Here is a 21584-nt window from a genome sequence, read left to right as displayed (position 1 = left end):
GATGATATAGACACTCTATAATCCTCCATTTCAGAGATGAGAAAAGTGAGACTCAGAGGCAAATATGACTACAGACATGGAGTGGATGGATAGGGCCAGAAGTGTTGTGAACCCTTCTGCTCCTACCCTTTCCTTTGGTTCTCAGGAGACCAGGGCAATAATGTATCTTCTAGATCCCAATTTTTTTTTGGTGGGGGGGTCTTTTTGAGACAGGGTCTCCCTGTAGTCCCAGCTGGCCTGGATTCACTATGGAGACCAGGCTGGCCGGATCCCAACTTTTTAAAACTGTGTCTTTCAAATCCATATAGGGGTCCTGTGAATCATCCTGGGAGTTACAAAACATTGACAACAATAAAATGTATGTTTCTGAATATGCAATGACCAAGATTAATTCAAAACCAAATGCAATGAATCCAGGGTGTTTCTGGAATCACTTGACTTTGTTGGGTTGTGTGACCCACCACAATGTTTTGTTTTGTTTTGTTTTTAAAACTTTATTTTTTATAATTTTTTAAATATTTTATTTAGTATTTTTATTTTTATGTATGAGTGTTATGCCTACATTGTAAGTGCACCTGTGTCGTGCAATGCCTGCGGAGGACAGAAGAGGCTGTTGGATTCCCTGGAACTGAACTTACGGACGAACAGTTGTTAGCTGCCATGTGGGTGCTGGCATTCGAACCCGGGTCTTCTGCAAGAACAGTCAGTGTTCTTAACCTCTGAGCCATCCCTACAGCCCTAAAATTTTATTTTTTTGAGACATGGTCTCACTATGTAAGCCCTGGCTGCTCTGTAACTCACAGAGATCCTCTTGCCTCTACCTCCCAAGTACTGGGATTACATTCATGCTTACCATACCTGGATAATTTTAAAAGTTCATTTATTATTGTTATTATTTGTGTGTGTGTGTGTGTGTGTGTGTGTGTGTATACAGGTACAAGTATGCCATGGCACACGTGTGTGGAGGTCAGCAGATAACTTTCCGGAGTCAGTTCTTTCCTTCCACAATGGAATGGAATTTAGTTTGTCAGGCTTGTGCAGCAAGTGCTTTTATCCACTGAACCATTTCATCCAGCCCTAGCCTTGATTTTGAACACAAAACATATACACTGATGCATCACAACATACCACACAACATATGCTCCCTGAAATACAGTAGCTTAGGTTGAGAGTACTGTAGATTATGAACTTGTGTTGGTTAGTTTTTGTCAATTTGACACAAAAAGTTACCTAGGAAGAGGGAACAAGTGAAGGATTGCTGAGATGAGACTGGCCTGTGATCATGTCTGTGTGGCATTTTCTTTTTTGAAAATATTTGTGTGGCTGGGTATAGGCGAGCACGCGCTGGGCTCTCAGGGTCCCAGCGAGCACTCCTGGGCAGTGAAAGCTCCTCTGCTACTGAGGTCTACTCAGTCGATCCCGTCCCTATTTCACCCATATACCTTCCTCAGGATGTGAGGTCCACTCACTGGCCACTTGGACCACATGGGAAGCGTACGAGGAACAGCGAAAGCCAGGGTGTCCGTGAGTCGGTGATGGAGGAATAGCGCCCCCCAGGGAGACTGGATCACAGGATTTAGTGTTACAGCTCAAGACAAGTGACTCAGCTCAGATCTCAGTGATTCAGCTCCAGCTCCAAGTCTAAGTGATCCAGCTCCAAGTCTGAGTGAAGTGATCCAGCTCCGAGTCTGAGTGAAGTGATCTAGCTCCAATTTTATTGGGGTAAAACTAGGACCATTTATAGTGTAGAGACAGTAGAAGAAGTCTTAGCTGACAGGTACTTTTAGGATGCCTCATTTACATAGGGCGGTGGGCTTCTATCAGGCTATCAGACAACGCCTGATTAAAACCTGGTAGCTCCTGTGCCGGAGGGCATGTATTTGTGGCGAGCACTTTAAAAGAAGAGTCAGGGAGGATGCCAGGAAGGTACTCTGCTATGAAGGAATCTGTAGCACATGGTTTCCGAGCTCGTGAGCTATCCGGACGTGAAGAGACTTCTACTTGCATAACAGAGAACCCCAACAGCTGGGCATTTCCGAGCTCGTGAGCTATCCGGACGTGAAGAGATTTCTACTTGCATAACAGAGAACCCCAACAGGGATCGGATCTCTGTGAGTTTGAGGCCAGCCTGTTCTACATGAGTTCCAGGCCAGCTGGGGCTACAGGGAGACCCTGTTTCAAAAAAAGACCAAAAAAAAAAAACCCCCCCCAAAAAAACAAAACTGCTTGTGTGTATATGTGTATGTATAAGTGCATTGCCCGCATGTATGTAGGTGCACCTGTGTCATGCAATGTCTTTGGAGGTCAGAATAAGGTGTTGGATTCCCCTGAAACTGGAGTTATGGACAGTTAGCTGCCATGTGGATGCTGGGAATTGAACCTCTGTTTTTTGCAAGAGCAGCCAGTGCTCTTAACTATTGAGCCATCTCTCCAGCCCCTGTGTGGCATTCTCTTAATTGCTAATTGGTGTAGGAAGGCCCAGTCCACTGTGGGTGGTATCATCCCTGAGCAGGTGGGATACCATGCCAAACATCTTTAATCCCAGCACTCCAGAGGCAGAGGCAGGTGGATCTCTGGGAGTTCAAGGCCAGCCTGGTCTACTGAACTGGCCAGAGAAATAAGCCTTAGTAAGCAGCTTGCCTCCATGGTCCCTGATTCAGTTCCTGATTTGAGGTTCCTGCCTTTGATGATGGGCTGTTTTCTGTAAACCAAATAATCCCTTCCCTCCCCAAACTGCTTTTGGTCATGGTATTTTATCACAGTAACAGAGAAGAAAACCAGAACAGACCTGCAGTGTTTTACTTACTGTGTGTACAAAGTTTTCTCCTCCGATAGAAGCATGTCTTAATACAGAAAACAAAGACTTTTTAAAGATTTGGTTTTTGTTTTTTTGTTTTTTTTTCTTTTTGGTCTTTTTGAGACAGGGTCTCCCTGTAGCCCTAGCTGGCCTGGAATTCACTATGCAGACCAGGCTGGCCTTGAACTCACAGAGAGCCACGTTCCTCTGGCTCCTGAGTACTGGGTCTAAAGGTATGCAACACCAAGCCCAGCTGACATCTTTATTTTTATTTTTTATTTATTTTTTAAATATTTTATCTATTATTATTTTTTAAGTGTATGAGTGTATTACTTGCATGTAGTTAAGTGCATCCATGTCGTGCAATGCTTGCGGAGGACAGACGAGGCTGTCGGATCCCTTGGAACTGGAGTTACAGACAGCTGTTACCTGCCATGTGCGTGCTGGGATTCGAACCTGGGTCTTCCGCAAGAACAGTCAGTGTTCTTAATGGCTGAGCCATCTCTCCAGCCCTGACATCTTTATTTTTGATTATGTGTATGATTGTGTGTCTATGTGTGGGTATATGTACTTGTATGCAGGTGCCCTTGGAAGCCAGATGAGGACATCAGATTCCCTGGAGCTGGAGTTACAGGATGTGGGTGCTGAGAACTGAACTTGGTCCTCTGAAAGACTACTAAGTGCTCTTAGTCACCGAGCCCCCTCTGTCTAGCCTTCCATTTTAGGTTTTGAGACAGGGTCTCACATGTCCCAGGATCCCCTCAAACTCACTATGTAGCACAGGATGATCTTGAATCTGATCCTCCTGCCTCAACCTTTTGAGTGCTGGATGATAGGCGCGCACCACTGCACTTGGTACGTGCAGGCCTGGGGATAGAACTCAGCGTCTCATGCACACTAGACAGGCACACTACAAACTGAGCTACATCCTCAGCCCTATTTTGTTATTTTTTTGTATTACTGTGTATATTTTAGACACACATGTGTGCATCCATATGGAGGTCAGAGGTCAACCGCAGGTGTTATTTCTCAGGTGCCATGCAACTTGCCTTAAAAAAAATATTTTATTTATTATTTTTATTTTTTTAACTTTAAAAAATGTATTATTTTTATTTTATGTATGCGTGTATATCCTGCACGTAGGTAAGTGCGCCATGTCGTGCAATGCCTGAAGAGGTCAGAAGAGGCTGTCGCATCCCCTCAGAGTTACGGGACTAGAGTTACGGACACTTGTTAGCTGCCATGTGGGTGGTGGGATTCAAACTCAGGTCTTCTGCAAGAACAACCAGTGTTCTTAACTGCTGAGCCAATCTCTCCAGCCCCTATTATTTTTATTTTATGTGTATGAGTGTATTGCCTGCATGTATGTGAATGCACCCATGTCGTGCAATGCCATGGAGGTCAGAAGAGGGCTTTGGATGCCCTGGAACTTGTGTTAAGGACTGTTCATAGCCGCCATGTGGGTTCTGGGAACCGAACCTGGGTCCTCTGCAAGAGCAGTCAGTGCTCTTAACTGCTGAGCCATCTCTCCAGTCCCCCAACTTGCTTTTTTTTTTTTTTTAAAGACTTTTAAAAAATTTTTGAGACAAGGTCTCCCTGTAGCCCCTGGACTAGAACTTGCTATGTAGACAAATCTGGCCTTGATCTCCCAGAGATCAGCCAGCATCTGCCCCTCTCCTCCAGTGCTGAGATTAAAGGCTTGTGCCACCACACCTAGGTATTCTTATTTTTATGTATATGATTATTTTGCCTGTATGTATGTAAGTGCACTCCTGTGGTACAATGCCCATGGAGGTCAGAAGAGGGAAGTTGGATTCCTTGGAACTGGAATTACAGATGGTTGTTAGCTACCATGGGTACTGGGAACTGAACCTGGGTCCTCTTAACTACTGAGCAATTTTTCTAGCCCCCTTTTTATTTTTATTAATGTGTATATGTATGTGTGTGTCTGTGTATGTGCACATGAATACTGGAACCCTTGGATACCAGAGACACTGGATTCCCTAGAGGTGGAATTATAGGTAGTTGTTAGCCACCTGATATCAGTACTGGGAACTGAATTCAAGTCCTCTAGAGGAGCAGTACATGCTCCTAACTGCTGAGCCATCTCTCCAGCCCCCCAACATTTTTTTTTTAAGACAGCTGGTCTGGAACTCGATGTATAGCAGGCTGGCCTCAGATCTCACAGAGATTGCCTGCCTCTGCTTCCCAAATTCTGGTATTAAGGCACTTACTACCATGCCTGGCTTCCAAATTGTTTTTGAGACAGGGTCTCTCAGTAGTCTGGTCTTCCTAAGTAGGCTAGGTTGGGTGGCAGTCCCCAGGGATCTGGCTGTTTTTTCTTCCCTAACACTGGGATTAAAAGCATGTATCAGCATGCCTGCTTTTTAAATTTTTTATTTTATTTATTTATTTAATTTATTTTTTTTTTTTTTGTCTTTTTGAGACAGGGTCTCCCTCTAGCCCCAGCTATCCTGGAACTCACTATGTAGACCAGGCTGGCCTCGAACTCACAAAGATCCGCCTGCCTCTGCTTCCCAAGTGCTGGGATTAAAGGTGTGCACCACCATGCCTGGCTATTTTATTTTAAATATTCTATTTATTATTTTTATTTTATGTGTATGCATGTATTGCCAGCATGTAGGTAAGTACACTCATGTCGTGCAATGCCTGCGGAAGACAGAAGAGGCTGTCAGATCCCCTGGAACTGGAGTTACAGACAATTGTTAGCTGCCATGTGGGTGCTGGGATTTGAACTGGGTCTTCTGCAAGAATAGTTAGTGTTCTTAACCACTGAGCCATCTCTCCAGCCCCTATTTTATTTTTTTAATTTCATTCATTATTTTTATGTGTATGTGTGTACTGCCTGCATGTAGGTAAGTGCATGTGTGTCCTGCAATGCACATGGAGGACAGAAGAGGCTGTCAGATCCCCTGGAACTGGAGTTATGGACACTTGTTGGCTGCCATGTGGGTGCTGGGATTTGAACCCGGGTCTTCTGCAAGAACAGCTGGTGTTCTTAACTGCTGAGCCATCTCTCCAGCCCCCAATGCCTGCTTTTTTATGTGGGCTCTGAGGATCAAATTTAAGTGCACGGCAAGCAATTTGATGACTGGGCCATCACCTCAGTCCTGTTTACACACACATACACACACACACACACACACACACACATATATATAGTGGTCTTTTTGAGACAGGGTCTCCCTGTAGCCCCAGCTGTCCCGGAACTCACTATGTAGACCAGGCTGGCCTTGAACTCACAGAGATCCGCCTGTCTCTGCCTCCCAAGTGCTGGGATTAAAGGCGTATGCCATCACTTCCGGCTTTACTTATATATATTTTTAATTTTTAAAATGTATTTACTTTTATGCGTATAAATGTATGTATGTATGTATAAGTGACTGTATGTCTGCAGATGCACCAGGTGGGTCCATGCTCTTGGAGGCCAGAAGAGGGTATGTGATTCCCTGGAACTGGAGTTACAGAAGGTTGCTAGCCACTGTGTGGGTGCTGGGAACCAAACCCAGGTCCTCTGTTAAGAGCTGCAGTGTTCTTAACCACTGAGTCATCTCTCCAGCCCCCTATTTACTTACATGTTTTAAAGACAGGGTCTCATTATGTAGCCCAAGCTGGCCTTGAACTTGAGATTCTCCTTCGTCAGCCAGTCTCCTAAATGCTGGGATTACGGGTGTGCATTGCCACCACACCAGCAATAGAGGAATACTGAGTTTGAGGCCAGTCTGGGCTAAAGAGTGACATCCTGTCAAAAAATCCAGGATTGGGGATGAAGCTCAATGCAGAATGCTTATCTAGTATGTGCCAAGCCCTTGGTTCCACCCTAGGCAACACACACACACACACACACACACACACACACACACACACACACACAGAGAGCCTGTTTTGAGACAGTGAATTCCATAACTTTCAGGCAGGAGGTATCAACCATACACATCAGTGTCCATGGCCCAAACAGAAAGGAGGGAGGGTCAATGGCAAATCTAGTATGGACCTCTAGACGTGGGCATCCTGTAGAGGGACCCAAGCTGGCAATGCTTACTATGCCTTCTCATTCCTCCCCTGAATTTCCCTCAGACTGACCAGAAAAGCACCTCACTTTTGTCAGGATTCACCTTACCTTACTGCCAATGTGCCCCTGTGTTCCCACGTCCTCATTTTGTGAGAAACCACCCAGCTCGCCTTCCTCTTCCCTGAAGCTTACTGGGAGCTGGCCTCACGTGACTGAAGTCAGATCAGGGGCCTATCTCCCTAGGGCCTTATCACAACAACCATCTGTGTCCTTTATCCTCCTCCAACACGAACCCCTCTCCTCTGTTTCTTGCCGTTTAGTTGCAAAAGCCAGGCCGTTTGTGGGAGACCACAAAGAGACGATCCCTTTCATTTCCCAGTTGAGAGTGAAAAGAGAGAGCAACTCTGCCTCTTACCCTAAGAACCACACTTACAGTCACATCGTCGGCGCTTACTGCCCTCAGTCCCTGGATAGGTTTAAAAATCATTTCTGCCATGTAACATCTGGCTAGGGTGGTTCCTCCTAGCCTCTGTGATTTCACAGGATAAGCGACTTGCCTCGGGTCACACAGCAGTAGTGTGCCAGGGTGCCGGGACACCACGAGGAGGAGGGCACTAATACTTTTTACTGGTCTGCACGGCAGTGACACCAGGGTGCAGCTAAGCCACAGGTACCCAGCTCTGGACCTCTGCGTCCTAACTGCCCCATACTGAGCAGAAAAAGCTGGTGATCCTATCCTCCAAACGCCGCAGAGATAGAAAGTGGCGAAAAGGCTGGGCTCGCCCCTCCCTGCCGAGGAGGTAGGGGCCGGTCCATTGCGGGTGACACCTGCGCTGCCGCGCGGATTCTTTAAACCAACAGATATGGAGCGCCTTGCGCTACTGCCGGCCGGGTGTGTGTGTGTGTGTGGGGTTGTTGGTGGTGGTGATGATGGTGACGGTGATCGTGATGATGATGATGATGATGATGACAACGATGACGCCCGGTCACGTGACTCGGTGGAGGCGGCTAGGCCTCGGGGCCCCCTCCACACCAGGGGGCGTCCCCCACAACGCGTGGTCGACCTTCATTGGCCTACGGTAGGACCAATAGAAATCGGCCATCTGGGATCCCAGGGTTCCAAGGCACAGCTAAACGTGCTGGGCATGCTAGGGTGCAATGGGAAGAGATAGTTGTGCATAGCGACCAATCAACAGGATCGGAGGGTGGGCTCAGAGGCCGAGGCAGGTTGGGGTGAGAGTCGGGAGCATATAAAAGCCAGCAGCGGGCGGACTAGTCGGTCGGTACTGCAGAGCCGCTGCTGGAGTTTCGTTTTAAAGGGCCCGCGCGCCACCGCCCCCTCGGCCCGCCATGCTGCTGCCTGTGCCGCTCCTGCTCGGCCTCCTCGGCCTGGCCGCTGCCGAGCCTGCCGTCTATTTCAAGGAGCAGTTCCTGGACGGAGGTAACGCCCGGGCCCGACTCAAGGCCGCCTAGCTGCTCGGCCGGGCCTCGAGCCCCTGTCTGCTTAGTGGTGTGTGTGGTCATTGCGGCCCAGAGGGCCAACACTGCGGCCCCGGGGGGACCCGAGCCGCGGGCGATTCCTTCCATAGGTACCTGGGGGACGTGGGAGGCGCAGCGGCCCTCCGCGCCGGGGTTAGAGTCGACTGCAGGATTTGAAGCTACTCTGGTGTCAAGCTCAAGGTTGAGGTGGGGAATCCGCTTCCCCGCCCCCACCAGCTTGTGGCTCTAGGCAGGCGTTGGGTATGGGGGCGGGGGTCAGCCGGCTGCGCTGACCTGCCTCTCCGACCCCCTCTAGATGATTGGACCAACCGCTGGGTCGAATCCAAACACAAGTCCGATTTTGGTAAATTTGTCCTCAGTTCCGGCAAGTTCTACGGGGACCAGGAGAAGGATAAAGGTAAGAGGCAGGGAGTGGGTGCTCAGATCAGGAGGACTTCCTGGCGGAAACTAGTCAGCAACGGCAGGTGGAGGAAAGGGAGGGGAGATCGATCATGTGTGTCTCCTGTAGTCTAGGGTTCAGGGGTCTACGCCCTACCGAGACCATACTCTCCCATTACAGGGCTGCAGACAAGCCAGGATGCCCGCTTTTACGCCCTGTCTGCCAGATTCGAGCCCTTCAGCAACAAGGGCCAAACGCTGGTGGTGCAGTTCACGGTGAAGCATGAGCAGAATATCGACTGTGGGGGCGGATACGTGAAGCTGTTTCCGGGTAGTTTGGACCAGAAGGACATGCACGGAGACTCGGAATACAACATCATGTTTGGTGAGGGGCCCCGCCCTGGTTTGACCTCTGTCCGTTGGATGGTGGGGACACACTGAAAGCCCTTATAACCAGAAAAGTGGTCTTGATAACAAAGAGAGCACTGGAATAAGTGCATCTTTTGTCTTGGAGGAACAGCTAAAAGGTTAGATCACAGCAGTGACTTACTACTATATTAGACTTCATTTATTTGTATGATCGTTCCTAGGTATTTCCTGATTTTAGGAATGAAGATGTAATCACAGAATCTGTATTTTAGTTTATTTTTTACTTTATGTGTATGAATGTATCATCTGCATGTATGTAAGTTCACCCATGTCCTGCATTGCCTACGGAGTTCAGAAGAAGACATCAGATTCTCCTGGAACTGGAGTTAAGGACGGTTGTTAGCTGCCATGTGGACTCAAACCCCAGTCCTCTGCAAGAACAGCTAGTGCTCTTAACTGTTGAGCCATCTCTCCAGCCCCCAGAATTTGTATTTTTTTAATTGCTATTTTGTTTATTTGTGTACGTGTGTGGGGGCATATGAATGTGAAGGTCAGACGACAGCTTTTGGAGTTGGTTTTCCTCCACCATGTGGGTGCTGGGTTTCAAACTGAGGCATGCTGACAAGTTCCTGATTCACCTGCCAAGCCATCTTGCCAGCCCCAAATCTTAATCTTTTCAATTTAGATCTGAGTTTAAGAATAAGTCTTCTTAGCTGGCCATAGTCTAGGTGCACACCTGTAATTCCAGTATTCAGGACATTTAGGCAGGAGGATCAAGAGTTTGAAGTAAGCTTTGATGATTATATGTAGCAAGACCCTTTTTCCAATAACAAATGAGGTTAGGTCTTCTTTCACAGAGGGGTAGAGCCTGGATTTGCTTCTTACCTAGGTCCTGACATCTGCGGTCCTGGCACTAAGAAGGTTCATGTTATCTTCAACTACAAAGGCAAGAATGTGCTGATCAACAAGGACATCCGGTGTAAGGTGTGCCTGGGGTAGTAAATGGCTGTCATGGGAGGTCCAGATGCCCTGCCTAGTTGTCGGGGCCCACTCAATCTCCTTTCCTCTTCAGGATGATGAATTCACACATCTGTACACGCTGATTGTGCGGCCAGATAACACCTATGAGGTGAAAATTGACAACAGCCAGGTGGAGTCAGGCTCTTTGGAAGACGATTGGGACTTCTTGCCGCCCAAGAAGATAAAGGATCCTGATGCTGCTAAGCCAGAAGACTGGGATGAGCGTGCCAAAATTGACGACCCCACAGACTCCAAACCTGAGGTTGGTGCTTGCACAACAGCTCTCCAATTCCACATGGAGTAAATGGAGGACACCTGGATCCACTCTGACCTTGTATACTCCCTAGGACTGGGACAAGCCTGAACACATCCCTGACCCTGATGCTAAGAAACCTGAGGACTGGGATGAAGAGATGGATGGAGAATGGGAACCACCAGTGATTCAGAATCCTGAGTACAAAGTGAGCTTGGGGACTGGAGTGTGGCTCATGGCTCGCTGGTAGGATGCTTGCCTAGTGTGCCTGAGACTGTGCTTGGGTGCTGCAGTATAGAAACTAAACAAGAAGGGCTTGGGACTCTGGGTAAGGTTGTTGCTTGTATTAGGGAGTATGTCCACCTTGATTCACCCTCTGGTTCCCTTCTGCAGGGCGAGTGGAAGCCACGGCAGATTGACAACCCAGATTACAAAGGTACCTGGATCCACCCAGAAATCGACAACCCTGAATACTCTCCAGATGCCAACATCTATGCCTATGATAACTTTGCTGTGCTGGGCCTAGATCTCTGGCAGGTGAGACAGTTAAGACAAGGATTCCTGGGGGACCTCAAGTTGCTAGGGTCACCTGGGAGATCTGGAGGGAAGGAGAGGCACAGGAGTCAAAACTGTACATTTTCTAAAGCATTTCCTGCCTTGTTTTTGGTCTCCTCACAGTACTTTTGGTTTTTTGTTTTGTTTTTGAGACAGGGTCTCCCTGTACCCCAGCTGGCCTGGAACTCAGTATGTAGACCAGGCTGGCCTAGAACTCAGAGATCTGCCTGCCTCTGCCTCCCAAGTGCTGGGACTTCAGGCATGCGCTACCACACTTGGCCACAGTACTTTTTTAAAAAAAGTTTTTAAAGTTACATTTTATTCATTTTCTATATCCACGGGTACTTAGGGTGCACATATGGATGGAGGTTAGAAGAAAACTTGCTGGAGTTGGTTTTTTTCTACCATGTAGGGTCTCAAGGATCAAACTCAGGTCATTAGACTTGGTAGCAAGTATGCTTTATAGGCTAAACCATCTTAACTATGTTATTGGCCTTTAACAGCACCCTGTAACCCCAGCTGGCCTAGAATTCGCCATGTAGACCAGGCTGGCCTTGAACTCTCACAGAGATCCGCCTGTCTCTGACTCCTGAGTGCTGGGATTAAAGGAATGCACCACCACGCCCGGCCAACAGCACCCCTTTTGAGGTTCTACTTTCCATGTGCCAGTTTCTTCTAAGTACTTCTGGAAAATCAGCTCACCTGAGTGCAGGTGACCCAGTTGGAAAGCTTGCTAGGATTCTCTAGTAACTGCTAATACCTGCTGCTCTTTTTTATTTTTATTACTTTTTTAAAAATTTTACTTTTATGTGTATGTGTGTATTGCCTTCGTGTAGGTAAGTGCACCCATGCCGTGCAATGCCCACAGAGGTCAGAAGAGGCTGTTGGATCCCCTGAGACTGGAGTTACAGACTCCAGTTGTTAGGTACCATGTGGGTGCTGGGATTCTAACCCGGGCCTTCTGTAAGAACAACCAGTGTTCTTGAACGCTGAGCCATCTCTCCAGCCCCTCCTACATATGATTTGCTGGCAAGGTTATATAATAAGATCCTATCTCAAAAGATAGCAAAATTGGGACTGAGTTGTCACTGATATATTTTTTTGCATCTAGGGCAATTCTTGATGTGTGTGAAAAAAGATGTGAACATAGTAGGGTGTGGTGGCACACACCTTTAATCCCAGCACTTGGGAGGCAGAGGCAGGTGGATCTTTGTGAGTTCAGGGCCAACCCGGTCTACATAGTTCTAGGACAGCTGGGGCTACAAGGAGACCCTGTCTCAAAAGATTTTTTTAAAAAAATGTGAACAACTTTGAGTTTTGAATTGTTGTTGCCCAGGTCACAAAGGCAGGAGGTCGCACTGCTGGGCTTTGAGTCTTGCAGGGTGGCTTTACAGTCCCTTGGATTTTGAACTGCAGTTTTATCCATGTTTTAAATTTTTTTTTTTTTGAGATTTTTGAGGCAAGTTCAACTTGATTTGTGTCCTTAGCTGGCTTGGAATGTACTGTGTAGACCAGGGTGGCCTTGAATTTCTGACATTGTTCCTCCTGAGTACTGGCACTAGTCCTGTGCCACCACATCCTTTTTCAAGAGGGTTCTCTGGTTATGTAGCTGAGGCTGGTCTGGAGCTCTTCCTCCTACCTTCCCAGTGTTGGGATTATAGATGTGCGCCACCATACCTGGCTGGCTTCACATCTTTTTATTTTTTGACAGATTGCAAAGACTAGCAGAGTGGTGAAAGTGGAGTCCTGTCTAGAGCAAGGGCTATCAGAAGTCCCCACTGACCACTTTCTCCCCATTCCTCCCATTCATCCCAGGTCAAGTCCGGCACCATCTTTGACAACTTCCTCATTACCAATGATGAGGCGTATGCAGAGGAGTTCGGCAATGAGACATGGGGAGCCACCAAGGTGGGCCAGGGTTCTCATTCTTAATTAGGGGCAGGTGGACAGGCAGTAGGCAGTTTGAGGAGCATGTTCTAAGGGGATGTGGTCTATCCCCCAGACTTCCGAGAAGCAGATGAAGGACAGACAGGATGAGGAACAGAGGCTTAAGGAGGAAGAGGAAGACAAGAAGCACAAGGAGGAGGAAGAGGCCGAGGACAAGGAGGACGAGGAGGACAGGGACGAGGAGGACGAGGAGGAGGACGAGGAAGATGCCACTAGCCAGCCTAAGGACGAACTGTAGAGGCCACAGCACCCGACTCCAGGGCTGGATGGACTGAGGCCTGAGCGCCCTGCCACAGAGCCGGCTGTTCCCAATAATGTCTCTATGAGACTAAGAACTTTTTTTCCTGGGCAGGTTGAGATTTGGGGTGGGTTTAGGTTTTGTCTCCTGACTTCCCCTCTCCCCCGTTTTCTTTTTGTACTGGTGTTTTGTCTTCATTTCTCCTTCAGTCCTCCCCCCTCTGGCTTCTCATTTTTGGATCAACATCTTTCCCTGTTGTCCCCTTCTCTTGTCCAACCCCTAGTTCCTACCCTCCAACTCCAGGAACAAGGTGTGGAGAAGCCCTGGGCTTGAGATTCCATTTGCTTTCCTTTCCTGGATCCCAGAGGAGGGCAGGAGAAAGGGGTGGTGTCTTGGGCCCCCCAGCACTGAGGAAGAATAGGGCTCTTATCCCATTTCTCCCCTGCCCCCAGGACTGGGACACTAGTATGGGGCAGTGGGTTTCCGCTTAGCTCACACTGAAGAGTGTAAGAACTACAAACAAAATTTCTATTAAATTAAGTTTTGTGTCTTCCCTGTGTGTCTCCATCTTGGGGAGGATGTACACCAGGAATCAAGTGGCCTTTTGGGGGTGCTTGCTGGCTATGTTCCAGCTTCTAGAGTTGGCTGAATATTCTCCAAGATGACATCAGTGCAAGTATATGTGTCCTGTGACCTCAAACCCACAGAAGAGAGTCATAAGTGTTTTTCACACTCCATATAGTAATTTAATCAGTCCTAACACAGATCAGACAGGACGACATCTTAACCATCTTTTTTTTTTTTTTTTCTCCTCTCTTTTTGAGACTGTATGTAGTCCCAGGTCTTTGTGTAGCCCCAGGAACTTAATATGTGGACCAAGCTGGAGTTCATCTCACAGAGATCTGCCTACCTCTCCTTCCTGAGTGATGGGATTAAAGGAGTGTGCCATCATGCCCAGTTTAACCATCTTTTTGTTACAGAGTGGAATGGACCTCTTGTTCTGCAAGACTACATAGGATGGCTGAGCAATTTCAAACATGCTAGCTGGAGGGGTGATTCCTGGTAGCTCATAAAATCACTAAATTCAGAAATGACTTAGCCAAGATAGTTGATCCAAGGACTTACAGAGCCTTGTCAGTTTTGATGAAGTTTAGGCTCATGACAAGTGATAAGAGGGAGATAGAAGTTAGATGTGAGCAATAGGTGATTATGGGGTAACTGGCTGTTACTGTCTTGGGAACATTGGGCAAAGCATGCCTGGAGGCACTATGTGGTCTGTTTGGGACAAGGGGTTGTTGCTAAAGCTACTTGAGCCTCCCTGTCTCCAGTTACCAATGGCCACACATCCATCCACTGAGTTTAAGCAGAGTTCCATTTCCATGTGTAGTAAACTCTAGAGAGGGCCTGTGGAGCCCTGCCTGCCCTGGAGATCTTAAGAGGCATGTGCCTCCATGTCCCTGTGCTTGAACTGACCTCTTAAATCTCATACCCTTTTCGTGTATGGGTGGAGGGGGAGGGTGTGTGCTTTTAAGTATCTCAAAATGATTGCTGCATGTAGGGAAAAATTCAGAGTTCTGTATTTAATATAGGGGAACTTTGAAGATGAATATTAAATATTTTTGAGGTGTTTAATGGACAAACATGGAAAGGCAGAAGCAGGGGACCTACAAACTTGGAAGTGCAGGTTCACTCCTAAGACTAAGTCCTTGAACCTGAGTGTGACTACAAATATCCTTGTGTTCCTATTTCCAAGTTTATTTTTTTGATGACTACTGAGCTATTTCCAGTTGAGTATGAGTACGCTTTAGAGTTCCTGAATTATTTCATTCGATGTAGACAATGCTTGAACAAAAATTTTTATGGAAAAGCAATCTTGAGTACATGAAAACTAGTTTTATGATAAAGTGAAGACTTACGACGCCACGTCGCGTGTCCATGACGTCACTGCTCGCAGGCATGACGTCACTGGGGCCACGTGATCGCGGTGCCCACAGCAAGAGATCTCGCCAGAAATAAAAGTTTAGGCCCTACTAGCTGGGGAGCGACTGCTCATGCGCCTGTTCTGCGCCCCCCCCCCCAAGTGGGTCACGTGCACTAGCGGTCCGCGTGCCACTACCTGCCCCGGAAGTGCTTGTCGCGTTGCGCGGCAGGGCGTTAAGATGGCGGCGGCGTGAGTTGCATGTTATGTGAAGATCACGGGGCCGCCGCATAGCTTGGGCCCCGCAATGGCCGTCACCATCACGCTCAAAACGCTGCAGCAGCAGACCTTCAAGATCCGCATGGAGCCTGATGAGACGGTGCGAGCCGGGCGGGAGCGATGGGTACCGGGGGTGGGTGGGGGGGGCGGGGAGAGGCGGAGGGGACGGCGCGGCCGGGCCCTGCCCTCCCCCAGTAGCCGGACCTCCGCGAACCTCCGACTGCCCGGCCCGGCGCCGCTCCTGGGCAGGTCCCGGGGCGAGACCCGGCTCCGGTGTCAGGAGCCTCGCACCCGCGGGGCTGCAGCCTTGAATTCCCAGCTGAGGCTCCCGGAATGCAGGCTCCGCGTTCCCAGTCAGCAGGCGTCTCCTCGGCTCTTTGGTGGCACAGTTTGGCGGCAGTGGCCAAGAGGTCCCAACTGGTGACAACACTGATAATTACGATAATAAATGTCTCAATCTTAATGGTTTTGGTGGTCCTTGTTTGTTGGCCGTTTATTATTTACCATTCATTGAGCACTTTAGTGTCATCTTGCTGAGTCCGCAAAATAACCTTGCCATTAGGGGACTCTTGACTTTTCCCCACTTTGGCTAAGGTGGCAGCCTAGGAGTTGAACTTAGCCAGGGTCACATCAGGTACTGCAGAGATGGATTCAAGTTTTGTTCTGTTTCGTGTACCAGCCAGTAGCCCAAATGCTGCGGGAACTTTTGATTTTGCTTTTTGAGAGGGAGGTGTCTTATGTTGTTCAGTCTGGCGTTGACTACCCGTGCTTGAGCGATTCTCCAGCCTCAGCCTCCTAAGTAGCTGGGACTACTGTCCTGTGCCACTTTTCCTTAACTTATGCTGTGATTTTTAACTGCTAAAGAGAATTAAAGCTTAATTCAAATAGATTGAGGTGTTGTGTACTTGGCACTTTTGTGCTGCTACTCCTGGACACCACTTTTTTTCTTCTTTTCTTTTTCTGTTGATGCTGGGGTATCAAGTGTGAGTAGACTGTCCCCGAGGTCTGCTTTTTTTGGAAAAGCTCTGATTTTTTATCAGCCCTACAGTTTGACTTGGGCAGGTTACTGTGCCTCAGTTTTCTCAAATATGAGGTTGCTATTTAATAGTTACAAAGCTTAAAAGGTATGGTACCTGTATGTTTACAAATAGCACTAATATCCCAAGATATCCTCAATGAAGTTTGGGTATTGTAGTTATGCCTATAATCCCTGAATTTGGGAGGCATTGCTATGAGTTCCAGGGCAGCTTAGGTTACACATTCTTAGGCTGTGCTGGGCTACAGAACAAGGCCCTGACTCACCAAAAAAGAAGGAAAGGAAGGAAGAAAGAAAGAATACCCTCAGTGAGCACAGAGCACAGCTACTGTCTGGGGTCAGTAGCACCTTTTTTTTTTTGGTCTTTTTGAGACAGGGTCTCCTTGTAGCCCCAGCTGTCCTGGAACTCCTTGTCATGACGAGGCTGGCCTTGAACTCAAAAAGATCCTCCTGCCTCTGCAACCCAAGTGCTGGGATTAAAGGCGTGCACCACCACACCTGGCTCAGCAGTACCTTTTTAACTCTTTATTATTTCCCTTTTTAGCATATGCCCTCTGAAATACAAATTCGTTCTTCTCACATCAGTGTTTTATGAGAACAGGGATTTACATTGTTCTCTGCTCTGGCCTCTGTAGAACAGGTTGTAAAATAGATGGACTGGGGATGCAGCTGTAGAACACTTAGCATACACAAAGCCTTGGGTTCTCTCCCCAGCCTACAAACACACATACTAAGCAGCCTCAGTGCCTGGCGACTAATAGATATTCAGGAACTACCACAGACTGGCCATATTGAATTGAAATCTCATGTGGTTGACTAGAAAGCTCGTCCTTTGTTGTAAGGCAGAAGGGAGGAGGGACTCTTGGGATTTGTAATGACTCTACCCCTTCTAGGTGAAGGTGCTGAAGGAGAAGATAGAAGCTGAGAAGGGTCGAGATGCTTTTCCTGTATCCGGGCAGAAGCTCATTTATGCTGGCAAGATCCTGAGTGACGATGTCCCCATCAGGGAATACAGAATAGACGAGAAGAACTTCGTGGTTGTCATGGTGACCAAGGTGGGTTGATTAGCTGGGTGCTGGTACAGGGCCTGTGTGCCCAGGAGAGATTAGCCACAGGCGGGGTGGGGCTGTAACTGGGTAGGATGTTGGGGCTTGATAGGGATACTCCTGCCTGATCCATTTTTCTTGCTGTCACAGGCCAAAGCTGGCCAGGGTACACCAGCACCCTCAGAGGTCTCACCTACTTCTGCCCCAGAGTCTTCCACACCGTTCCCTCCAGCCCCAGCCTCGAGCATGTCCCATCCTCCACCTGCCAGCAGAGAGGACAAGAGCCCATCAGAGGAGTCAGCCATTACAACATCTCCAGAGTCCCTGTCAGGGTAAGAAAAGAGTAGCAGCCACACCATCCAGTGCCCATATGTGTGGTCCCATGCACTTGGAGGGAGGGCAAGCCACCATAAGCCAGGGTCCGATTTCTCTCTCTTGAATTTGCAGCTCTGTTCCCTCTTCAGGTAGCAGCGGGCGAGAGGAAGACGCGGCCTCCACGCTAGGTGGGTGGGTGGTCTCCCAAGGCAGAGGCGACTGGGAGCCCTGGCCATGAGCTGGGCCTTGTCCAGGTGTGGGAGGGCCTGGGAGCTGCCCTTGTTGAACAAGGGCAGCAGTGGTGATCCAGACCCCACTGCTCCCTCCACAGTGACAGGCTCTGAGTATGAAACAATGCTGACCGAGATCATGTCCATGGGCTATGAACGGGAACGGGTCGTGGCCGCACTGAGAGCCAGCTACAACAACCCCCACCGAGCTGTGGAGTACTTGCTCACGGTGAGGGGCCTCCACTGCCTCTTTGGAGGCCTAAAGGGAATCCCGGGGCCTCAGTGCCCCAACGGACAGAAGCAGAACCTGCCCCATAGGTCCTTGGGTAGGGGATGTCATATCACCACTGAAGGTTCCCGCCAGGAGGCTAGGGGTGGGTGTGGCTAGTCTGGTCACATGGGAGGTCTATGCAGGAGAACTAAAAAGCAGGATCCCTGACAGGGAATTCCAGGCAGCCCTGAGCCTGAACATGGTTCTGTCCAGGAGAGCCAGGTGTCGGAGCAGCCAGCCACAGAAGCAGGTGAGCAGTCTGGTAGGTGTGCCTGTGGGTATCTGCAGTCCAGGCCAGGAATCCCTGCAGGGGTTTGACCACACTTCTTCCTGCCAATAGCAGGTGAGAACCCCCTGGAGTTCCTTCGGGACCAGCCCCAGTTCCAGAATATGCGGCAGGTGATTCAGCAGAACCCAGCACTGCTTCCCGCCCTTCTCCAGCAGCTGGGCCAGGAGAACCCTCAGCTTTTGCAGGTGCGGCCCAGGGTGAGGGGACTGAGAAAAGTGCCATTTCCAATTCCACCCAGGGACATAGCTTGGGCTCTGGGAAAGCAGGACCAGAATAGGCCATACCTCTTGCTCCCTGTTGACCTATGTAGTGGTGTGTACTCTGACCCTCTCTGAGGTATGGGTGCTGTTGCTGCCCTGGATGAAGATACCAGAAGCCCAGAGCAGGTTGCCATGTCACCAATAGGGAGTTGTCTGGGTCCTCAAGGCACTCAGGAATGTATCAGGTTTGTCAGAATTCTGAATACCCTGCAACTCCTTTTCTGCTTTTCAGTCCTGCCTACTCCCTGCCCTGTTCTTCATCTGTGCTCTGTGCTCAGTCTTCTCCATTACATTGTCATCCTGGACCCTCAGTCTGTGGTGACCCAAATCTGTGGAGTCATAGCAGACCTCTCTGAACGCGACTGATCTGACCTGTGAAGATTTCCTAGGCCTCTGAGACTTTAGGCGTGCTTGCTTCTGCTTGGTTGCCCAAGCCCCTGGCAGCCTCCTGGGACTGTCTCTGCCTTTCCATTTAGTCTAGCCCTGCCCACTGCTCCAATGGAAGCCACTTCTCCCACCCCATGCCTTGACAGCCTCTTTCCAGGCTCTTGATTCCACACAGTGCCCCTCTTGTACTGTCAACCAGAAGCCAGATTTCTGAAAAGGTACTCTTTTTCATGTGAAAATTGTTAAGATGTGTACAAAAGCAATGAGCTGCACAGAACCTCCAGATTCCAATACTGAGTGTATCTAACAAGTACAGGGACTGCTGAGGCAGGAGGAAGACTATGAGTTCTAATAGTGAGACCCGTCTTAAACCAAAACACTCTCTTGCATAGGCTGAGAGTGTAGCTCAGTGGTAGAGTGCTTGCTTGCCTTGGGTTCCACCTGCAGCATCACAGAAAGAAATAGTCAAAGCCATACCCTCTCTCTTGTTACTACTATGGCTTCCCACTGCCAGGGAAGAAAGTACGTGACCCAGCTCTCTTATCTCTTCCCTGCTTTTTCTGTGCTGTTCTGGCTACAGGGTTCTGTTTCTAAGACTTTCCCAGTGAATCTACACCAGGGCCTTTATACTTGCTGCTTGTTCGACCCAGAGGAAACCCACCTCTCTATGTCAGGTGGCAGACTCTACCCACTAGGCCTCAGTGACTTTCCTAGTCCAACATCTGCAGTAGTGTGGTCTGATTTTTTGTGGCTTTATTTTTTTTTTTTTTCTTTTTGAGACAGGGTCTCCCTGTAGCCCCACTGTCCTGGAACTCACTATGTAGAACAAGCTGGCCTTGAACTCACAGAGATCTGCCTGCCTCTGCCTCCTGAGTGTAAAGGTGTGCACCACCATGCCCAACTGTGGCTTTGTTTTTTTAAAAGATAAAGAGTTTTGCTTTTAATCCTGGCAAAGGTAGGTGAATCTGTGAATTTGAGGCCAGCCTACATACGATCCCAAACAACAACAAAAAGATAGTCTTGACTTTATAGCTCTAGGCTGGCTTCAAACCCCTGAAGATCCTCCTTCAACCTCCCAAGTCCTGGGATTATAGGCATGAGCCACCATGCCTGGCTTTGGTCCATTAATTCACTTACAGCCCATCTCTCCACCTTGGCACCCCAGCGTCACCAGAACAGCTTGTTTCCCAGTGACATTGCTATCTGGCCAGAGCAGGCATCTCCTGAGTGTTTGCTGATGCCTATATAAGCAAGAGCTGTAATGAGACCTGGGCATCCTTCCCCCTTTTCTCACAGCAAATTAGCCGACACCAGGAGCAGTTTATCCAGATGTTGAACGAACCCCCTGGGGAGCTGGCAGACATCTCTGATGTGGAGGGGGAGGTTGGTGCCATCGGCGAGGAGGCCCCACAGATGAACTACATCCAGGTGACACCACAGGAGAAAGAAGCTATAGAGAGGGTAAGAGGCCTGGCTGGGAGGCCACCCTGTGGTGGGCAGCCCCCCATACCCCTCCCTCTCACCCCTGCCCATCTTCCCACAGCTGAAGGCCCTGGGCTTCCCAGAGAGCCTGGTAATCCAGGCCTACTTCGCATGTGAAAAAAACGAGAATTTGGCTGCCAACTTCCTCCTGAGTCAGAACTTTGATGACGAGTGATGCCGGGAGCCCAGGCTGCCCACTGCCCCCACCTGACTCCACAAAAGTTTTATGGTAATACATACATACATACATATATACACACACACACACACACACACACATATATATATATATATTCATGTTTATTTAAGAGGAAGAAAAAAACCTTAAGATTTTTTTTAAAAGCCCAGCTTCCCACCCTTTTAAAGTGGCTCCTACTCCCATCCCAGTCTGAAGACCTGGGCCAGACAGCTATCCCCCATTCTCTTACTGAGCCCAGCCTGCTCAAAGCTGCTGGCAGTACCAGGAGGCGACAGATGGGTCCCTCTTGGCCTTTGTCCCAGCTCCCTGCAGCCAGATGGAGAAGTGGCTGCTTGCTTCCCCATCCCCAAAGGATCCCCAAGGACCCCCTCCACCCCCGCCCTCTTCTAGGATGAGGGGGAAGCTGGAGCCCCAAACTTTTATCCTCCACTGGAGTGGCCTAAATCTTTCCATCTGGGGTGAGTCCCTCTCTGCAGTCTGGCCTTGGCCTCCAGCCTGAAGAAGAGGTAACATCAGCTTTGGAGGTCAAGGCTACTCCCATGCCAGGACAGAACCACATCTCTGCTAAAGGTTTTGAACTGAATAAAGTTTTAAAAATGAGCCCTAACAGTGGTGCATGCCTACTGGGGCTTTTTCACACCAGCGTGCCTGGGTCTGTGGGCATAGGTGACATGGACCTGCTGAGAAACAGGGAAGGGTCTGGGAGCTCTGAGATGGGCGGCCCCAGTATTTCCTCCTATTGGAAGCTTGGGCTCCTGCCTCATAAAGCCCTGGGCTGCCCG

At 48.9% G+C, this 21584-nt stretch overlaps 2 protein-coding genes across 4 annotated transcripts; both read left to right on the top strand.

Annotated features, from left to right (window-relative positions):
• Positions 1–8051: 8051 nt before the first annotated feature.
• Calr (calreticulin) lies at positions 8052–13643 on the top strand. The gene is made up of 9 exons (XM_008855461.2): positions 8052–8271; positions 8626–8727; positions 8890–9093; positions 9967–10061; positions 10150–10359; positions 10445–10558; positions 10744–10887; positions 12721–12813; positions 12908–13643. Exons 1-9 carry the CDS (start codon positions 8181–8183, stop codon positions 13088–13090), a joined length of 1236 nt encoding a protein of 411 aa, XP_008853683.1. The 5' UTR covers positions 8052–8180; the 3' UTR covers positions 13091–13643.
• Positions 13644–15199: 1556 nt separating this feature from the next.
• On the top strand, positions 15200–20831 carry Rad23a (RAD23 homolog A, nucleotide excision repair protein). Of its 3 annotated transcripts, none has more exons than XM_008855460.3 (9): positions 15200–15387; positions 17217–17378; positions 17520–17701; positions 17817–17872; positions 18016–18143; positions 18357–18435; positions 18526–18659; positions 20418–20517; positions 20665–20720. In XM_008855460.3, exons 1-9 carry the CDS (start codon positions 15316–15318, stop codon positions 20718–20720), a joined length of 969 nt encoding a protein of 322 aa, XP_008853682.1. In that variant the 5' UTR covers positions 15200–15315. The 3 variants fall into 3 exon arrangements, with proteins under 3 accessions (XP_008853682.1, XP_008853680.1, XP_008853679.1); XM_008855458.3 differs by having other exon boundaries at positions 15201–15387; positions 18529–18659; positions 20418–20582; positions 20665–20831; XM_008855457.2 differs by having other exon boundaries at positions 15205–15387; positions 20418–20582; positions 20665–20831.
• The last annotated feature ends 753 nt before the right edge of the window (positions 20832–21584 follow it).

This window comes from Nannospalax galili, unplaced genomic scaffold (assembly GCF_000622305.1).
Source record: "Nannospalax galili isolate Female #2095 unplaced genomic scaffold, S.galili_v1.0 scaffold47, whole genome shotgun sequence".
NCBI classification, from domain to species: Eukaryota; Metazoa; Chordata; class Mammalia; order Rodentia; family Spalacidae; genus Nannospalax; species Nannospalax galili.
This window is presented reverse-complemented; position numbering and strand designations above follow the sequence as displayed.